The following is a 15,420-nucleotide window of genomic DNA, read 5'->3' as shown; positions in this document are numbered from 1 at the left end:
GTTATAGCAGCAGAGTTAGTATCAGCATATGAGCTCTGCTTTACAGAGCCACCACCAGGTTCCCCCACTAATCCTTGAAAAACAACCAATTTGCAATTTAGCCTGACTAATTCAAAAAAATGTGTGAAATGGACTTGGACCAACATTGTACTGTCACTTCTCTGCTTTATAGACACAAAAAGTAAATTTTAAGACAGAGAAAAGAGTGTGCATGTCAAGAGCCAAAGATAAGTTAGACAGGAGCAAAGGAGCAAACGTTGTACTCCACACTTCTTACCACTAGACGGCGGCAATTCACAAACTCGTTGTTTACCGCCCACTGATAAACACAAAGAAGAAGAAACAGCTAGAGCAAAAGGAAATCTTCTCGTTCCATGTTTTTTTAAAGAAATGTCAGACTCTCCCGACGTTCGTAGCCTGGTATCTGCTTCCTCCCAGCTTAGCCTGATGGAAGTGGACACGGTGAGAATCTATTTACTTATTCTAATAGGCTGAAAATTAGGAATACATTCAGTTCTCCCGCTACAGTTAGTTGTCTTCCTGGAGTTGGGACGGTTACGCCAAATTATGTTTACATACACGAGTATTTACTTCGAGGCCAATATTTTAAGACTAATCACAAGGAATTCAGCTCCCAGTGATCATAGCTGCGTGTGCTGCTTAGCAAGAATATTTGTGAGCGAAACAGACAAACAGCCACGGCCTATGATTAGGTGAGCAGTCCCGCTGTGAGCCGAAGCTATAGTATATGTGCGTGTTTGTTATATTTATGGTAACAGCGTTGAAACTATTGTGAGCAGCAATATATATATATATATATATATATATATATATATATATATATATATATATATATATATATATATATATATATATATATATATATATATATACTCACTTTTGCTAATCTCCCCCCCTACTGTACATTAATTAACATATTGCACGCGTACAGCTCCGTACGCAATATAATTGCTTTGTAGCATTTTGTCATAATTCACTACTGTCTTTTAACACTTAAGCTTTGTCATTGAATAAATCACGTTTTTTTCTGTTGGTAGTAAAATATAGTATAGGGTATTGTAGTATAGTATAATTATATTTATATTATAGTATATTAGTAGCACTTCAGAGACTAGTACCACAAATAATGTTAGCCCATTGTACTGTGTACATTTTGAATAATGCATTGCTCAGTTGTCCTGTAGTTATTGTCTATAAACCTATAAAAAGCTGAGTTGAACTTTCGTCTCAACACAGCAATTTCAATACTAATTGAAGTTGCACAAGAAATTGTGGCTTATATAAGCTCTCAGTTACATATTTGAAAGGAGATAAGTATTTAATTGTTTTACAAAAATGTACCAAAACTTAGAGAGGTTTATTGGTCCCTTTAGCCATAACCCTCATGAAACATGTCATGCCACAACTGCTCTGTAATACTGTAATGACTTTGAATTTTATTGTTATTCTTTGGACTTGCCAATACAATTTTGGATCTCCTAGGACAGGGGTGTCCAAAGTTTTTGCACAAAGGGCCAGATTTGATAAAGTGAAGATGCCTGGGGGCCAGTAGATCCTTCTGATGTTTTTTAACCAAAAAAAGTTACATGCAAATGTACACAATTATAAAACAATTTTCATCGTCACAATTCTCTTTATTTTTCAAATGTCAGTGTAACCAAATATAAGCCGCTCAGGCAGACGTGAACAACTCTTAAACGACAACTCTGCCTTTAATTCATATCTGGGGAGTCAGATAACATTGAACACTGAACTGTATGAAATACCTTAAATTTACATGAGTTTGATAAATATCTTTGCCTCATGAACATTTTAAACAGGAGTTATATGTAATGAAAGTTGTCTCTTATCATTAAAGTTTAAAACAAGTACATTTTGCTCTTATCTTTTACAAGATCTTTCAGAGTAATAGTTTGTCACATTTACAGGTACACAACAACAACAACAGTTATATCCAAATCTTATTCAAGATGTTTAATAAAATGAAAAAAGTGCCATAGTAATACTTAAAAGTGCATAAGTATGCTTTTGGCTTTTCACTGTTAATAGTGACAGATTCAAAACATTCAATTTCAGATTAATCAAGAAACCAATAACTTGCTGACACTAATGAGAAGGGTGACACTGAGATCTGGATTTCAGTAAAGAGGCCAGGTAGGCCAAGTAGTTGAGATGCGTAAAATGTCACGTAAGTGGGAGTCACTTAGTTTTGACCTCAGTCGGTTCTTATTTAAATTCATGACAGAGAATGTCTGCTCACACAAATATGTGGAGCCGAATAAGCTTAGCATTTTCTTTGCAAATGTTCCTATTTCTGGAAACCTGCCTTTATCCAGAGAAAGCTGCTGGTGTTTACCGCGCCGCTCATCATCACACTGCAGCTAAATGAGCTCCAGCTGCAGCTGTGGAGGAGCATCATCAGGGTCCGCGGAGAAGGGAGAAGAGAAAAGCAACATGTCCTTTTCAATAGCCGCAAAATCCCAAAAGAGTGTGTTAAATTCCACAGAAAGAGATGCGATAGTTGTTGCGTAACTCATGATGTTGTCCTGCGGGAAGCTGTTGATCACCTCTTTCAAAGCTGGGAAGTGTGCGGTGCAGGGCTCTGTTTGGGACAAGTGTCTTTGGAAAAGTTGCAGCTTGGTTCCAAAGGCCTTGATGTGAGCGTACAGCTGGCTCACCACTGCATCCCGTCCTTGCAGGTTAACATTCAGCACATTCAGGTGCTTCGTTATGTCAACCATAAAAGCCAAATCTGCCAGCCAGACAGGATCGGACAGTTCTTCCATCGGTTGCCCCTTTTCACCTAAAAAACGTCCGATTTCCTCTCTGAGAGAGAAAAACCCTCTCCCTATTCAGCCTGAATGTCAAGCAAGAACTCCTGAAACTGCCGGTGGTGTAGAGCTTTAGAGCGAATAGAATTAATTGCCTTTACCACTAGTTTCATAACATGATCAAATTTGAGATGTTTGGCGCAGAGAGCCTGCTGGTGAATTATACAGTGAAGTTTAATAGCGTTACCTCCTTCTTCGGGGACTTTATTGCAGATCAGTGTGGACAATCCACTTTATTCACCAGCCATGGCAGGCGCACCATCAGTAATGAAAACCGAAACGAATAAATCTGCTCCTCTGGTCTGGCCTTTAAGGTTTTGGAGGTCAAGCAGCTCCTCGGTTACGTTCATGTTGTCATCAACTCCTCTTAAAAAATCAACAGCTGTGCAGTGTCTGATGCATCGGTGCTTTCATCGCAGGCTAATGAGAAATAATCAAAAGCCACTCCCTTGTCCCCCAGTTGTCTCTTAACATCTGATGATATGTCCTCCACTCTCCGTGCCAGAGTGTTACGTGCCAGGCAAACATTCATGAATTGTTGCGTCTTTTCGGGGCAAACGTTCTCCACCATTTTCATGACACAGTCTTTGATAAATGCACCTTGAGAAAAAGGTTTGCCATGTTTAGCTATTAACATGGCTTCTTCGTAGCTTGCTTTGGTGATACTTTCCTTTGACTCACAGGCCCGCGTGAAGAATCGCTGTTGTGATGCCAGAGCAGCTTGGAGTTTTTCTGCGCGGTCACTCCGGTTAGCTTGTCGTATGTGTTAGCATGTTTGGTTTGGTAGTGTCTCTTTATGTTAAACTCTTTAAACAAGACAACAGTCTCTTAACAAATAAGACAAACACAATTGCCTCGATGTTCAGTAAAGAAATACTCGAATTCCCATCTTTCGCAGTCGCCATGGCAGCAATGAGTTGAGAAGGGTTTGCAGCAAGGATGCAGAGCCAGATAGAATTAAAGTGGTGCTGCCACATGGTGGTGAAAGGAGGAATTACATTTTTCAAGTTTTGTGATTTATTTATTCTGTCAGACAGTGCTAGTGGGCCATAAATAATACATGATAAGACCGAAGTTGCGGGCCGTATGAAATCTTACCGCGGGCCATGATTGGCCCCCGGGCCGGACTTTGGACATCCCTGTCCTAGGACTTCTAATACTTATTTTGATGTGTGAGAGTGCTAAGAAATAACAATGCCTGTGTAAATAGTGCTGTAGATACTGTAGACCTAGTGGATACCAGACCTTTACAGGTTTACTGAGCTCAGGGGAAGCAGGGGAAGAGTATACATTTTGAGGGTTATTCAGTTAGGTAGGACTAGTGCTGAATCTAGATGTAATTCAGTTCAGTTTGACAGATGAGAGGGAGTTAATTACTTTGCCATTACAGTACACATAGAGAATCTGATACTGTTTCTAACCTTTTGTTGGTGTTTTAATTCTGTTCTCAGATTGATGATAAGGAGTTTGACATTCCTCAAGTGGACACGCCTCCCACACTAGAGAGTATCCTTAATAAGGTCAAGTATCTGTGATGTTTTGGCATTTACAATTTGTTACTCTAACTAGCATTAACATTATAAGGCATTTATAAACCTTAAAAAATAAAAAAAAATAGTTTCTTTTAAATTTTTAATATTTAATACTATATATTTTAATACTATAAATATTTATACTGGTGTAATTTTTGATCTTGTATCTAATCTTCACCACAATCAGTGTGTGTGTATATCCCCCTTATCACCCCACGCGGGTGGTCTCATCCACTTTCCAAGCTCGGGTCCTCTACCAGAGGCCAGGAAGCTTGTGGGTTCTGCGCAGTATCCTTGCTGTTCCTAGGACTGCACTTTTCTGGACTGAGATGTTGGATGTTATTCCAGGGATCTGTTGTAGCCATTCCTCCAATTTGGGGGTTACTGCCCCCAGTGCTCCAATCACCACAGGCACCACTGTGGCCTTCACCTTCCAAGCGTTCTCCAGTTCTCCTCTGAGCCCTTGGTATTTCTCTAGTTTCTCATGTTATTTTTTCCTGATGTTGCCATCGCTTGGTATTGCCACATCCACCACTACGGCTTTCCTCTGTTCTTTGTCCACCACCACAATGTCTGGTTGGTTCGCCATTACCATTCTGTCTGTCTGTATCTGGAAGTCCCACAGGATCTTGGCTCGCTCGTTCTCTACCACCTTGGGAGGTGTTTCCCACTTTGACCTTGGGGTTTCCAGTCCATACTCTGCACAGATGTTCCTGTATACTATGCCAGCCACTTGGTTATGGCGTTCCATGTATGCTTTCCCTGCCAGCATCTTACACCCTGCAGTTATGTGCTGGACCGTCTCAGGGGCCTCTTTGCACAGTCTACACCTTGGGTCTTGTCTGGTGTGGTAGATCTGGGCCTCTATGGCTCTGGTGCTCAGGGCCTGCTCCTGTGCGGCCAGGATGAGTGCCTCTGTGCTGTCCTTCAGCCTAGCCCTTTCAAGCCATTGGTAGGATTTGTTGAGATCAGCCACTTCAGTTATGTTCCGGTGGTACATCCCGTGTAAGGGCTTGTCCTCCCATGATGGTCCCTCTTCCAGCATCTCATCCTCTGTTCTCCACTGCCTGAGACATTCACTCAGCACGTCATCTGTCGGGGCCTTCTCCTTGATGTACTTATGGATCTTGGATGTTTCATCCTGGATAGTGGCTCTCACGCTCACTAGTCCTCGGCCTCCTTCCTTGCGGCTAGCGTACAGTCTCAGGGTGCTGGATTTGGGGTGGAACCCTCCATGCATGGTGAGGAGCTTTCGTGTTTTAACATCTGTGGTCTGTATCTCTTCCTTTGGCCACCTTATTATTCCCGCAGGGTATCTGATCACTGGCAGGGCGTAGCTGTTTATTGCCTGGGATTTGTTCTTGCCCATGAGCTGGCTTCTTAGGACTTGCCTTACTCGTTGGAGGTATTTGGCTGTTGCCGCATTCCTTGTTGCCTGTTCAAGGTTGCCGTTTGCCTGTGGTATTCCAAGGTACTTGTAACTGTCCTCAATGTCTGCTATTGTTCCTTCTGGGATTGAGACCCCTTCTGTGTGGATTACCTTGCCTCTCTTTGTCACCATCCTCCCACATTTCTCGAGCCCGAATGACATCCCGATGTCCGAGCTATAGATCCTGGTGGTGTGGATCAGTGAGTCGATGTCTCGCTCACTCTTGGCGTACAGCTTGATGTCATCCATGTAGAGGAGGTGACTTATGGTGGCCCCGTTCCGGAGTCGGTATCCATAGCCAGTATCCATAGCCAGTCTTGTTTATTATTTGGCTGAGGGGGTTCAGACCTATGCAGAACAGCAGTGGGGACAGTGCATCTCCTTGGTATATGCCACATTTGATGGATACTTTGGCAAGTGGCTTCCCATTGGCTTCAAGTGTGGTTTTCCACAACCTCATTGAGTTTGCAATGAAGGCCCTTAGAGTTCTGTTGATGTTGTACAGCTCCAAGCATTCAGTGATCCATGTGTGTGGCATTGAGTCATAGGCTTTCTTGTGTGTATATATATATATATATATACATATATATGTGTGTGTGTGTGTGTGTGTGTGTGTGTGTGTGTGTGTGTATATATATATATATATATATGTATGTATGTGTGTGTGTGTGTGTGTGTGTGTGTGTGTGTGTGTGTGTGTGTGTGTGTGTGTGTGTGTGTGTGTGTGTGTATGTATATATATATATATATATATATATATATATATATATATATATATGTTATAAAATGCAATCAAAACTAAACTTGCTAAACTGATATTATCGTCATATCTGACATATCTGCTGTCCTGTGTGTCTGCAGCTGGAGGATGAAGAGGAACCATTTCTTCTGGAGGACACCTGCATACTAAACACAGACAACATTGATGCCCACTCATGTGATACGTCCTCTTTGGCCAGCTCTGATAGCGGAGACCCAGCACACCTTAAACGGCATGAACACACAAAGATGTAACCAGCTTTAATCTTTTCATATACAACCTACAGAATATTTATATTATACATTATCTACATGAATACATATAAAACCTACGAAAGTTATTCTTGAATAGACTTTTAATAACAGCAGAAACTCTCCCTAATCAACGAATCACCTTAATTCTATCTCTATAGTCATGGAACACTCCTGTGCCTATATCTATGGTATATGGTACAAAATCAAGAAGACAAAGGCATTGCTCTTGTCTCATTTGACGCAGACGTGCTGATGTCATAGCTTTGGAAATACCACCGTTAACTGAAGTAAATTGACATCAATTACATAGCAAAGTAGTAACAAATGAGGTAATAGCTTAACCCTTTTCTATGTTACCAAGTTTCGCTCCTATCGCCACTTCTGTTTATTTCAGGAATTTAGCCACTAGAAACAGCAGTTCCGAATGGAAAAATTGGGCCATAACAATGTAGTTAACAGAAACCATAAAATATCCCTTTTAGCTTTTTCTGTTCTTAAAACAATTATAACCTCCATGCCGACACTGAGAAATCAGCGTCAAAATCAAATCAGCGTTTTTAGTAGAATCTCTGAATGTAATGGAAACACAAATATGCCAATAATTATGCGTAATGTAAACACAAGGCTAAATAGATGAAAACAGAATCGTTTTTGCCAGGTTTGCACAAGACAAACAAGGAATTGCATCCGGCCTGACTCCATCTTTTCATACCTTCATACCGAACAGTAATTATTTACATATCAATTACAGTTATATACTCATCATATATATGCATAAAGGAAATAAAGAATAGCAGCAGTGATGTAGCAGGATGTAAACACTGACCAGAACGGACAAGGCAAACTCCCATGGTAAATAAAAGGGACGACAGTTGACAAAGAAGCACTTCATTTGAGGACTGCAGAACCTCTTCAACATTGTGACATCTGTACACCAACCTTTGTTAATATACAGTCGTGGCCAAAAGTTTTGAGAATGACACAAATACTACTTTGTTGCTAAACTGCTTTCAGATCTTTGTTTCAGTTGTTTCTGTGATGTACTGAAATATAATTACAAGCACTTCATATGTCTTATGTCAAAGTCTTTTATCGACAATTACATGACATTTATGCAAAGAGTCAGTATTTGCAGTCTTGGCCCTTTTTTTTCAGGACCTCTGCATTTCGACTAGGCATGCTCTTAATCAACGTCTGGGCCAAATTCTGACTGATAGCAACCCATTCTTTCATAATCACTTCTTGAAGTTTGTCAGAACTAGTGGGTTTTTGTTTGTCCACTCGCCTCTTGAGGACTGACCACACGTTCTCAATGGGATTAAGATTTGGGGAGTTTCCAGGCCATGGACCCAAAACCTCAACGTGTATATCCAATAAAGGACTATGAAATTAATCTGATCACTCTTCATAACATTCTGGAGTATATGCAAATTACTATTATAAAAACTTAAGCAACAACTTTTCTAATTTCCAATATTTATGTAATGTAAATCTTTGGCCATGACTGTATTATTAATTAATTACAAACTATGATTATCTATATACAAAAGACAAATGCAAATACAGTATCTATATCTCAAATAGGAAAGATATATTTTAAATATATACTATACACTACCTAAATTGATGTATTTCAAAATATCTCCCTGACACCACATGCTGGATAATAAAAAAAGACATAACTCCTTAGATTCATATGGATCAAGAATAGTCCTAGGGTCCTTTTTGTCTTATGTCCAAATAACTATTGGTACTGTATTTTTCGAACTATAAGCTGCCTCCTTTTTCTCGAGCTTTGTATCAGGCTTAAACAACTGTGCAGCTAATTTGTGGCTTTTTCCCAGCTTCATGCCGACAAACACGGCTGAGGTGTTTACACTGTGCAGATCCAACTGAAAGCTGTTGAGGCTTGTGTGTTGTATGCGCCCATAGTTATTATTGTGCGTTACCGTTGAGACTCTTAAGTATGCTCTTGCTACTAGTCTTAACCATATCCAGCTGGTTGAATAAAAGTAACTTAAAATCAGAATTTTTGACAGGGGTATGAGCAATTTCGGGCTTGACTGTACAAATTGTAATTTCCATCTTCATACACCCTCATCAGTATGCAATCGTCTTATATCTCACTCTAGTAAATGCTCAAAAGTATACCTAAAGCTATACTTCACCGCTGAAAATCAAATTGTGTTATAAATATTTTAAATTTTATCAGAAAAAATGTGCAAAAACATTTATCATTGATGGTCTGTGTCTAGAGAAAACAGGGACAATGGAAGTAATATGTGTTGTTGCTTTAAATAGTCATATCCTAAAACACACAGAATGCCTTGCGCTCTAATGAATCACCTGAGCTGCAGTTACTGGACCTACCTATCGTTTAGCTCCACCCCCCTCTTAGCTCGATCATTGCTGGTGCAGGTACAGAAAAAAACAGGAAGCACTAGTTGTAGTATGTGAGCACATGGGAATCAATCCTCTGAGATGTCTCAGGGGACTTTTGCAGAGGAATAAATGATAATTTCTCTGCAAAGAAAATATAGAGGAGTCTGAGTGTCCCTTAATTCTTAAATACCACCCGCCATCGTTTAGGTCAACTCCCATTGAAAATTGGTTTCATTTAAAAAACCCAAAGACCTAAAAACAATGCTTTAAAAGAAGAGTGGAGACCCACACAAAACAAAGTCTCAGAAACAAACAACAAATGCTAACTTGCTAATTTCGAAATAAGTGGGTAATGCAGACACCACCCCTGTTAACTAAATGTCATCTCTCTGTCTGTGTAAAGAAAGCGAAGAACAATGGATCTGAACACAACAGTTCATGGGTCTGTCCTTCGACACAACCTGCTGAAGGGCATCTCTGCACAGATAGTCTCTGCTGCTGTAAGATACACCTACAATAAATAATAATGTTTATGAAATAAAAAACACACACCATCCCATAAATAATGCGATGTAAATATGTTTTAAATGTGTTTAAGCTATCAAGATGTTATTTTTGTTTTTCATTCTATCTGATGTTTGTTTTGCTCAGGATAAAGTAGATGCCGGGCTGCCAACTGCTATAGTAAGTATTGATTTATGAAACGGCAGTTCAGCTAAACACAGACAGTACTATGATTTACTAACACTAAATCTGGTGATGTCACATTATGTAATTGACTTTGATCTAAAGAAATGGAATAACCTGTTGTTTTAAAATGCTTGATGATGATCATAAAACTGGGGATGACAAAGCCTGCCTTTCCTTATATCAAAAAGTGGTATCATACAGTAGGAACCGCCAAATAACAGTGGTGTGGATGTGTAGTTGAGAAAGGTAAAGCAGAACAAGACTCAATGCTGCAGAACCAGTTGGCAGTGTTTGCGTACTGTTTTCAAATATGTCTTAATCATCATAGTTGTTCCTTTTTCCCAGCTTTCATTGGCACCATTTACAGACATATGTCTGAAAGTTACGTCATGTTAACTGGACATTTCTAGTAAAAAATGGACTCTAGTTGACATGACTTAACTTTCAGCCAACCTAATCCAAATGACACAGAATCTTCCCCAATAGACAAACCTGGCCTACCTCAAATAGTCTATAGTTTATACAATAGTTTATACTTTATATCTATATGACATACTGTATATTTCTACCTATCAGTAAAAGTAGTAAAATCAGATAAAAATGCATGTCTGCTGGTACCTGGTGCACTGTCTGTGCTTGTTGTGTTATAGTTCTCATGATGTTTGCTTTATATTGCTTTTTCTGATCAGATCTAAGCAGTATTTCTTTTCTGTATTTAGACAATGTCAGGTGTGATTGCTGTTGGAACTTCTCATGGTCTGGCTTTGGTCTTTGGTGAGTCCTTATTCTGATGTGTATTTTGATTGTACTGTTGGATATGGAGATATCCAGACATGTGCACTGCTCATTTCCCATACTGCCTAAAATAAATAAACACCGCTTGATTGGAGGAATCAGACATCCTTACCAGATACTGTTCAATACAAATCAAAATACAAATAAAAAAGTCTATGAAATAAAATGGAAAAAAACAACACAAGATTAAAGCCTCCCTACATTTTAGCCTGTTCATTCATGTTGGACGTAATAATATGGTATATAAGTGAGAATTTGTGTAACCAGATATGATGCTTTGTAAAGTCATTACACTGACTAAAGACTTTATTTAACCCAATGCACATGCAGATGTAAATTTTACATTGCCATGGTAACACCTTTTCAGTTTCTTGTCGTAGTGTAAGTAGTTCTAATCGTTTGGTTTTATAAGCTGGATAATAGAAGTCTGATTTCTTTTATTTGTCTTTAGGGGGTCATTTAATAAGTGCAACTTTAATCCATTGCCAATAAAGCAGCGGTGTGATCCTGCTCAATACATGCCACTATCCTTCACATTCACCCGCAGGACAGCCTCACCGGAGTCAGACATGCAGGCAGTGATAATAGCAAAATCACCCTCATATGAAATGCTGGAACCATCAGCCTGTGCTCTCACAAAATTGTTTTCAGAGCCACTATACATAAGGTTGTATAGGTTGTAGTTGCAGTTGTTTCCTCTGGCAAAGATCCCTATAGCTAACCAGTTGGAGTAAAGGGTTCTGTCATAGGGGACAGAGTACATGATGGCCATGATGTGGCTGTAGTCACTTAAGGCGGCGTTGAATAGGTCATATGTGAAGAGACCAACGGCTCCAGTGGCAGCACCGGTGGTCTTGTTAAACAGTGCAGTGGCAGTGGAGCCGGGACCCAACATTGGTGGCAGTGGAATTTCACAGTGTCCGCTCTCAGTGAACACCCTGAATACAGAGACATGATGTGTCAATTAAGTCGTAAAGTAATGTTTACTCCTAATCAGACACATTAAAAAAATTATTCTTACCCCTAATAAAACACATTATTATTATTATTATTATTACAGATTACAAATATGAAAAATAGGATTTCAAATGAATGTTTTTTTTTACATAATGCAAATATGTTCAAACATATATTATATGTAAAAAAAATCAGGTAGGTTTATGCCACTAAATTACATACCTCCAGAATAAAGGTTTATATTAGTTATAGCAGTTGTTATAAGTTGTCTGACTTTATTACATTCAGCTATAAGAATCTTATACTTAGGTTCGCTGATGATACATTCAGATATGGTCAGGTGGCCAGGAGGTCAGAGATCTGTGCTGTCTTTAAAACATGAAAATGTCTTTATAGAAGTTGGTTTACATGCAGGACCAAACAAGCCCAATCACATTATACAGGTATTGAATATAAACACACCACTGTTACACGATAACATATTATGTCATATTTTATAATGTAAGTGTAAATAATTAGCATTGCTACCCTAATTAAAAGGTAAATACAAATGTATAACCTTGGGTTGGCCAGAGTCAAACAACCAGAATTGTTATTAATCTCAACAGAACAATTGCGGTGAGGCATTGTGATGAGGTGTAGATCGCCGGCTGTAAAATGAAGACAGAATCAATTAAGTGAACTTATCTTTGAAGGATTGTTAGGCACATGATATACACTAAGCTCACTGATGTTTAGTATTGTTTGGCAGGACAGTTAGAATAAGAACTTTTTGACTAGGGTTTGGATAAAAATAAAATAATAGAGAAAAACATATATAAACTAGATAAAGCATTTCCATACGAAAATGCACAGTGAATGCTTCCATGGTGAATGTATTCCTGAAGAATTGCTGAAAGTAGCTGAAACATTGAAAACAGATGAAAATAGCTCAGGCATGTAAAGCATAGATGAACGTGTCTGAAGATAATTAGGAATTGTTTAAACTTCTGAAAAACAAGGAAGTGTGTAAAGGTTTGCTTAATTTGTTGAAATATAGCCAAATTTATCAAAAGGGCTAAATATTGTAATTACATAGTTTTGATTGCAAGAGCAATGGGTAGCTCAACATTTTGGAAATATTGAATACAGCTAAAATGTACTGCAGAACACGTAGTTGAATTTAAAATAAGAAAAGTTGAAGCTGTAAAATAGTTTTATTAACTCCTCATAATTAACTAGTCAAATGCAGAAAAGTGATATTTAGGCTAAAGAGTTAGATTGGTCCTTTTTTTTAAAGGAATTTGATGTAGTGTGTGTCCTAAATTGCTAAACTGGAAAAAGCGCTCATTAAGTAGTCCTAAATAACAAAAAGCAGTCAAAAACAGAAATCAAGCAAGTTTAGAGCTTAGTTAGTAGCACTAAAGGTTTAGTGCTCTAATTTTGAAATGATTTACAGGACGCTTGTGTAGGTAATTGTTAAACTGTCAAATTGTCTGATTAACTAGTCATAATAGGCAAGTAATTACTTTATTGTAAAATAGACTCATTAAAAATTAACCATTCAAAAGCAGAAATTATTCTATTAAAGCTAAAAATTTGGTTTGATGCTTTTATTTTAAAAGGATTTAGAGAGTTTAGTGTGTGCTTTATAGCTAAACTGTAAAGTCTCACAATTAACCATTCAAAAACAGAAATTATGCTATTAAAGCGAAAAAATTTGGATTGGTGCTTTTATTTTGAAAAGATATTGAGGACCTCTGTACAGGTAATTTCTAAACATTAAAATAGTCTTATTATCTAGTCACAATACACCAGCTGAAAGCAGAAATATTGCTATTTTTAGCTAAAGATCTGGAATGGGGCTATTTTGAAAGGATTTGGACGAGGTATGTGTGCTTAATAGCTAAACTGTAAAACAATCACATTAACCAGTCACGATTACCCATTCAAAAGAAAAAATAGTGCTATTAAAGCTAAAAATTTGGATTGGTGCTTTTATTTTGAAAGGATTAAAAAAGTGTGTGATTAATGACTAACAATCAAACAGTGTAATGAACTAATCAGTAATATGCATAGAGTTGCTACACCAAGCATCAGGAGATTTACCTGTGCTCATTCTGCTCTGTGAAAGCAGAGTTGTACCGCTGCTAAACAGGCTTCTTACTGCAAAACCATAATACCTATTATCAATTGGTGTAAGTTTTATGTTAGAAGACTTGAAATTGTGGCCACAGTCGCAATTTCAAAAAATGCTTCCAGCATTCACTGTCATTACAGTGGATCACTTATTATTAAACCATTGTCTCTTAATAAAACAGTACTGATGTAGCTCACCTGAGTGTGAAAACAGTACTGTTGTAGCTCACCTGAGTGTGACAGTACAAATAGTCCCGTTGTGAACGGGCAGTTCCGAGAACTGCAATGTGATGGATCTTTGCTTATTCGAATATTACTTGAATCGTGTCCTAAGGTTATTACACCTTTTTATTTGTGTAAAAACGTCATAGTAGGTTGTTTGATCATTTAGGTGTGTGTTAATACAACGAATGAATGAATACATGAATGATTTATGCTTTTGTGATACAAAAGCATTAACCATTCATTTTTGCAGCCAAATAGATGATTAGATTATTCTGTAGAAACAAAGCCACACACTTTGACACAGCTTATTGTTCATCCAATCTCCATTTGGCTTTTTTTCCCAATAAGTAGTAGAATGCAGAAAAATATAATTTGTGTATTTATGGATGCATATATGCTACAAAATCCTATCACCACATGAAAAACATACTGTAAGAGGCCACTAATATTTGCACATGTATGTTCATAGTTTTGTAATATTTATTTAGTTGTATTTAGTTGTATTGTTTTTTCTCCCTATTTTTAGGTTTGTTTATTAGGTATTTGTTCTCTTTGCGTGTTATTTACTGTAGGCCCATGATTGTTAATAGCTGCTATTCCAGCAACTTCAGCAACTGCAAAACCTCTACATTACCAAATAAACAAAGTAAAAAGCCAAAATAAAATATAGATGTATTTTTGACAGAAAGGAAAGACACAACATAAGATCTAAATATAGATAAAAATACAGATAAACTGATCAAATGTGGCATCATAATAGACAAACACCAATTGTAATAACTACATGCTATCAGATATATCAGTCCTCACTAAACAACCTACACTTTTTTATGTGCATTTAAACAAAAAAAAGTTATAATCTGTACATGCAGCAGCACCTACCTTGTTCAAATTTGCAGAGCCAAATTAGCGTGAACTGGCTGCAGAATGTGGCTTTATAAACTCGAGTGAGACTTGTAGGCACCAGTTACCTCCCACCTTATCTATCATAGCTTTGAATAACTATTTATCTGATATTAGTTCTCTGCTCACCACCGCCTTGTCACAGTGACGTGGCAAATTACAATGATTACATGAATGTCTGCTTTTGTGTTCTACCCTTTTTGTGTTGGACGTTTTCAAAGCATCTATTATTTGTTTCTTGGCTGGAAAATCAGCTCGGCCATGTTCACTGGGCAACAGTACAAACATTACACCTCTATTTACTGAGCTCTGTGAGAACAAGGTAGAAAGTAAAGCTCAAGAATAAAAAGGAGTCATGTCATTGCTGTTCTTTTTAAGGTTTTAAGGTTTTAATTCCAAGTCATTAACCATATTTGAGTAGTGTTCTCAATATTGTACATTAACTAATACAAGATGAAATTACATGAAAATGTTGCTGGGTTTTGACTGGAGCTGAGCTTTTAGCATTACTGACCCATGTCTC

The 15,420-nt window shown here is 37.9% G+C and overlaps 2 protein-coding genes across 10 annotated transcripts in view; one reads left to right on the top strand and one right to left on the bottom strand.

The window, feature by feature from the left end:
• The first annotated feature begins 301 nt into the window (after positions 1-301).
• Positions 302-15,420, top strand: part of vps8 (VPS8 subunit of CORVET complex) — an 82,339-nt gene continuing 67,220 nt past the window's right edge. For 3 of the 8 annotated variants that reach the window (XR_008692670.1, XR_008692671.1, XR_008692672.1), the window contains exons 1-6: positions 302-462; positions 4,304-4,372; positions 6,675-6,823; positions 9,613-9,709; positions 9,861-9,893; positions 10,619-10,673. Coding sequence is in view for 5 of the 8 variants with exons in the window: in XM_055502781.1 (XP_055358756.1) it covers positions 391-462; positions 4,304-4,372; positions 6,675-6,823; positions 9,613-9,709; positions 9,861-9,893; positions 10,619-10,673 (475 nt within the window). In the remaining 3 variants the exon portion in view is untranslated. The remainder of the gene's footprint in view (positions 463-4,303; positions 4,373-6,674; positions 6,824-9,612; positions 9,710-9,860; positions 9,894-10,618; positions 10,674-15,420) is intronic. The other 5 variants (XM_055502781.1, XM_029174963.3, XM_055502778.1 and 2 more) reach the window with 2 other exon arrangements.
• LOC114870417 (DELTA-sagatoxin-Srs1a-like) lies at positions 10,983-14,940 on the bottom strand. Of its 2 annotated transcripts, none has more exons than XM_029174973.3 (3): positions 14,877-14,940; positions 12,211-12,301; positions 10,983-11,632 (listed from the first exon to the last, which is right to left on the bottom strand). In XM_029174973.3, the coding sequence occupies exons 2-3, from the start codon at positions 12,276-12,278 to the stop codon at positions 11,206-11,208; spliced, it is 495 nt and encodes a 164-aa protein (XP_029030806.1). In that variant the 5' UTR covers positions 12,279-12,301; positions 14,877-14,940; the 3' UTR covers positions 10,983-11,205. The 2 variants fall into 2 exon arrangements, with proteins under 2 accessions (XP_029030806.1, XP_055358762.1); XM_055502787.1 differs by lacking the exon at positions 14,877-14,940 and adding an exon at positions 13,740-13,764.

The sequence above is a fragment of the Betta splendens genome, chromosome 15 (genome assembly GCF_900634795.4).
Source record: "Betta splendens chromosome 15, fBetSpl5.4, whole genome shotgun sequence".
NCBI classification, from domain to species: domain Eukaryota; kingdom Metazoa; phylum Chordata; class Actinopteri; order Anabantiformes; family Osphronemidae; genus Betta; species Betta splendens.
The sequence above is the reverse complement of the archived record's forward strand: the minus strand, read 5'-3'. Positions and strand labels throughout refer to the sequence as shown.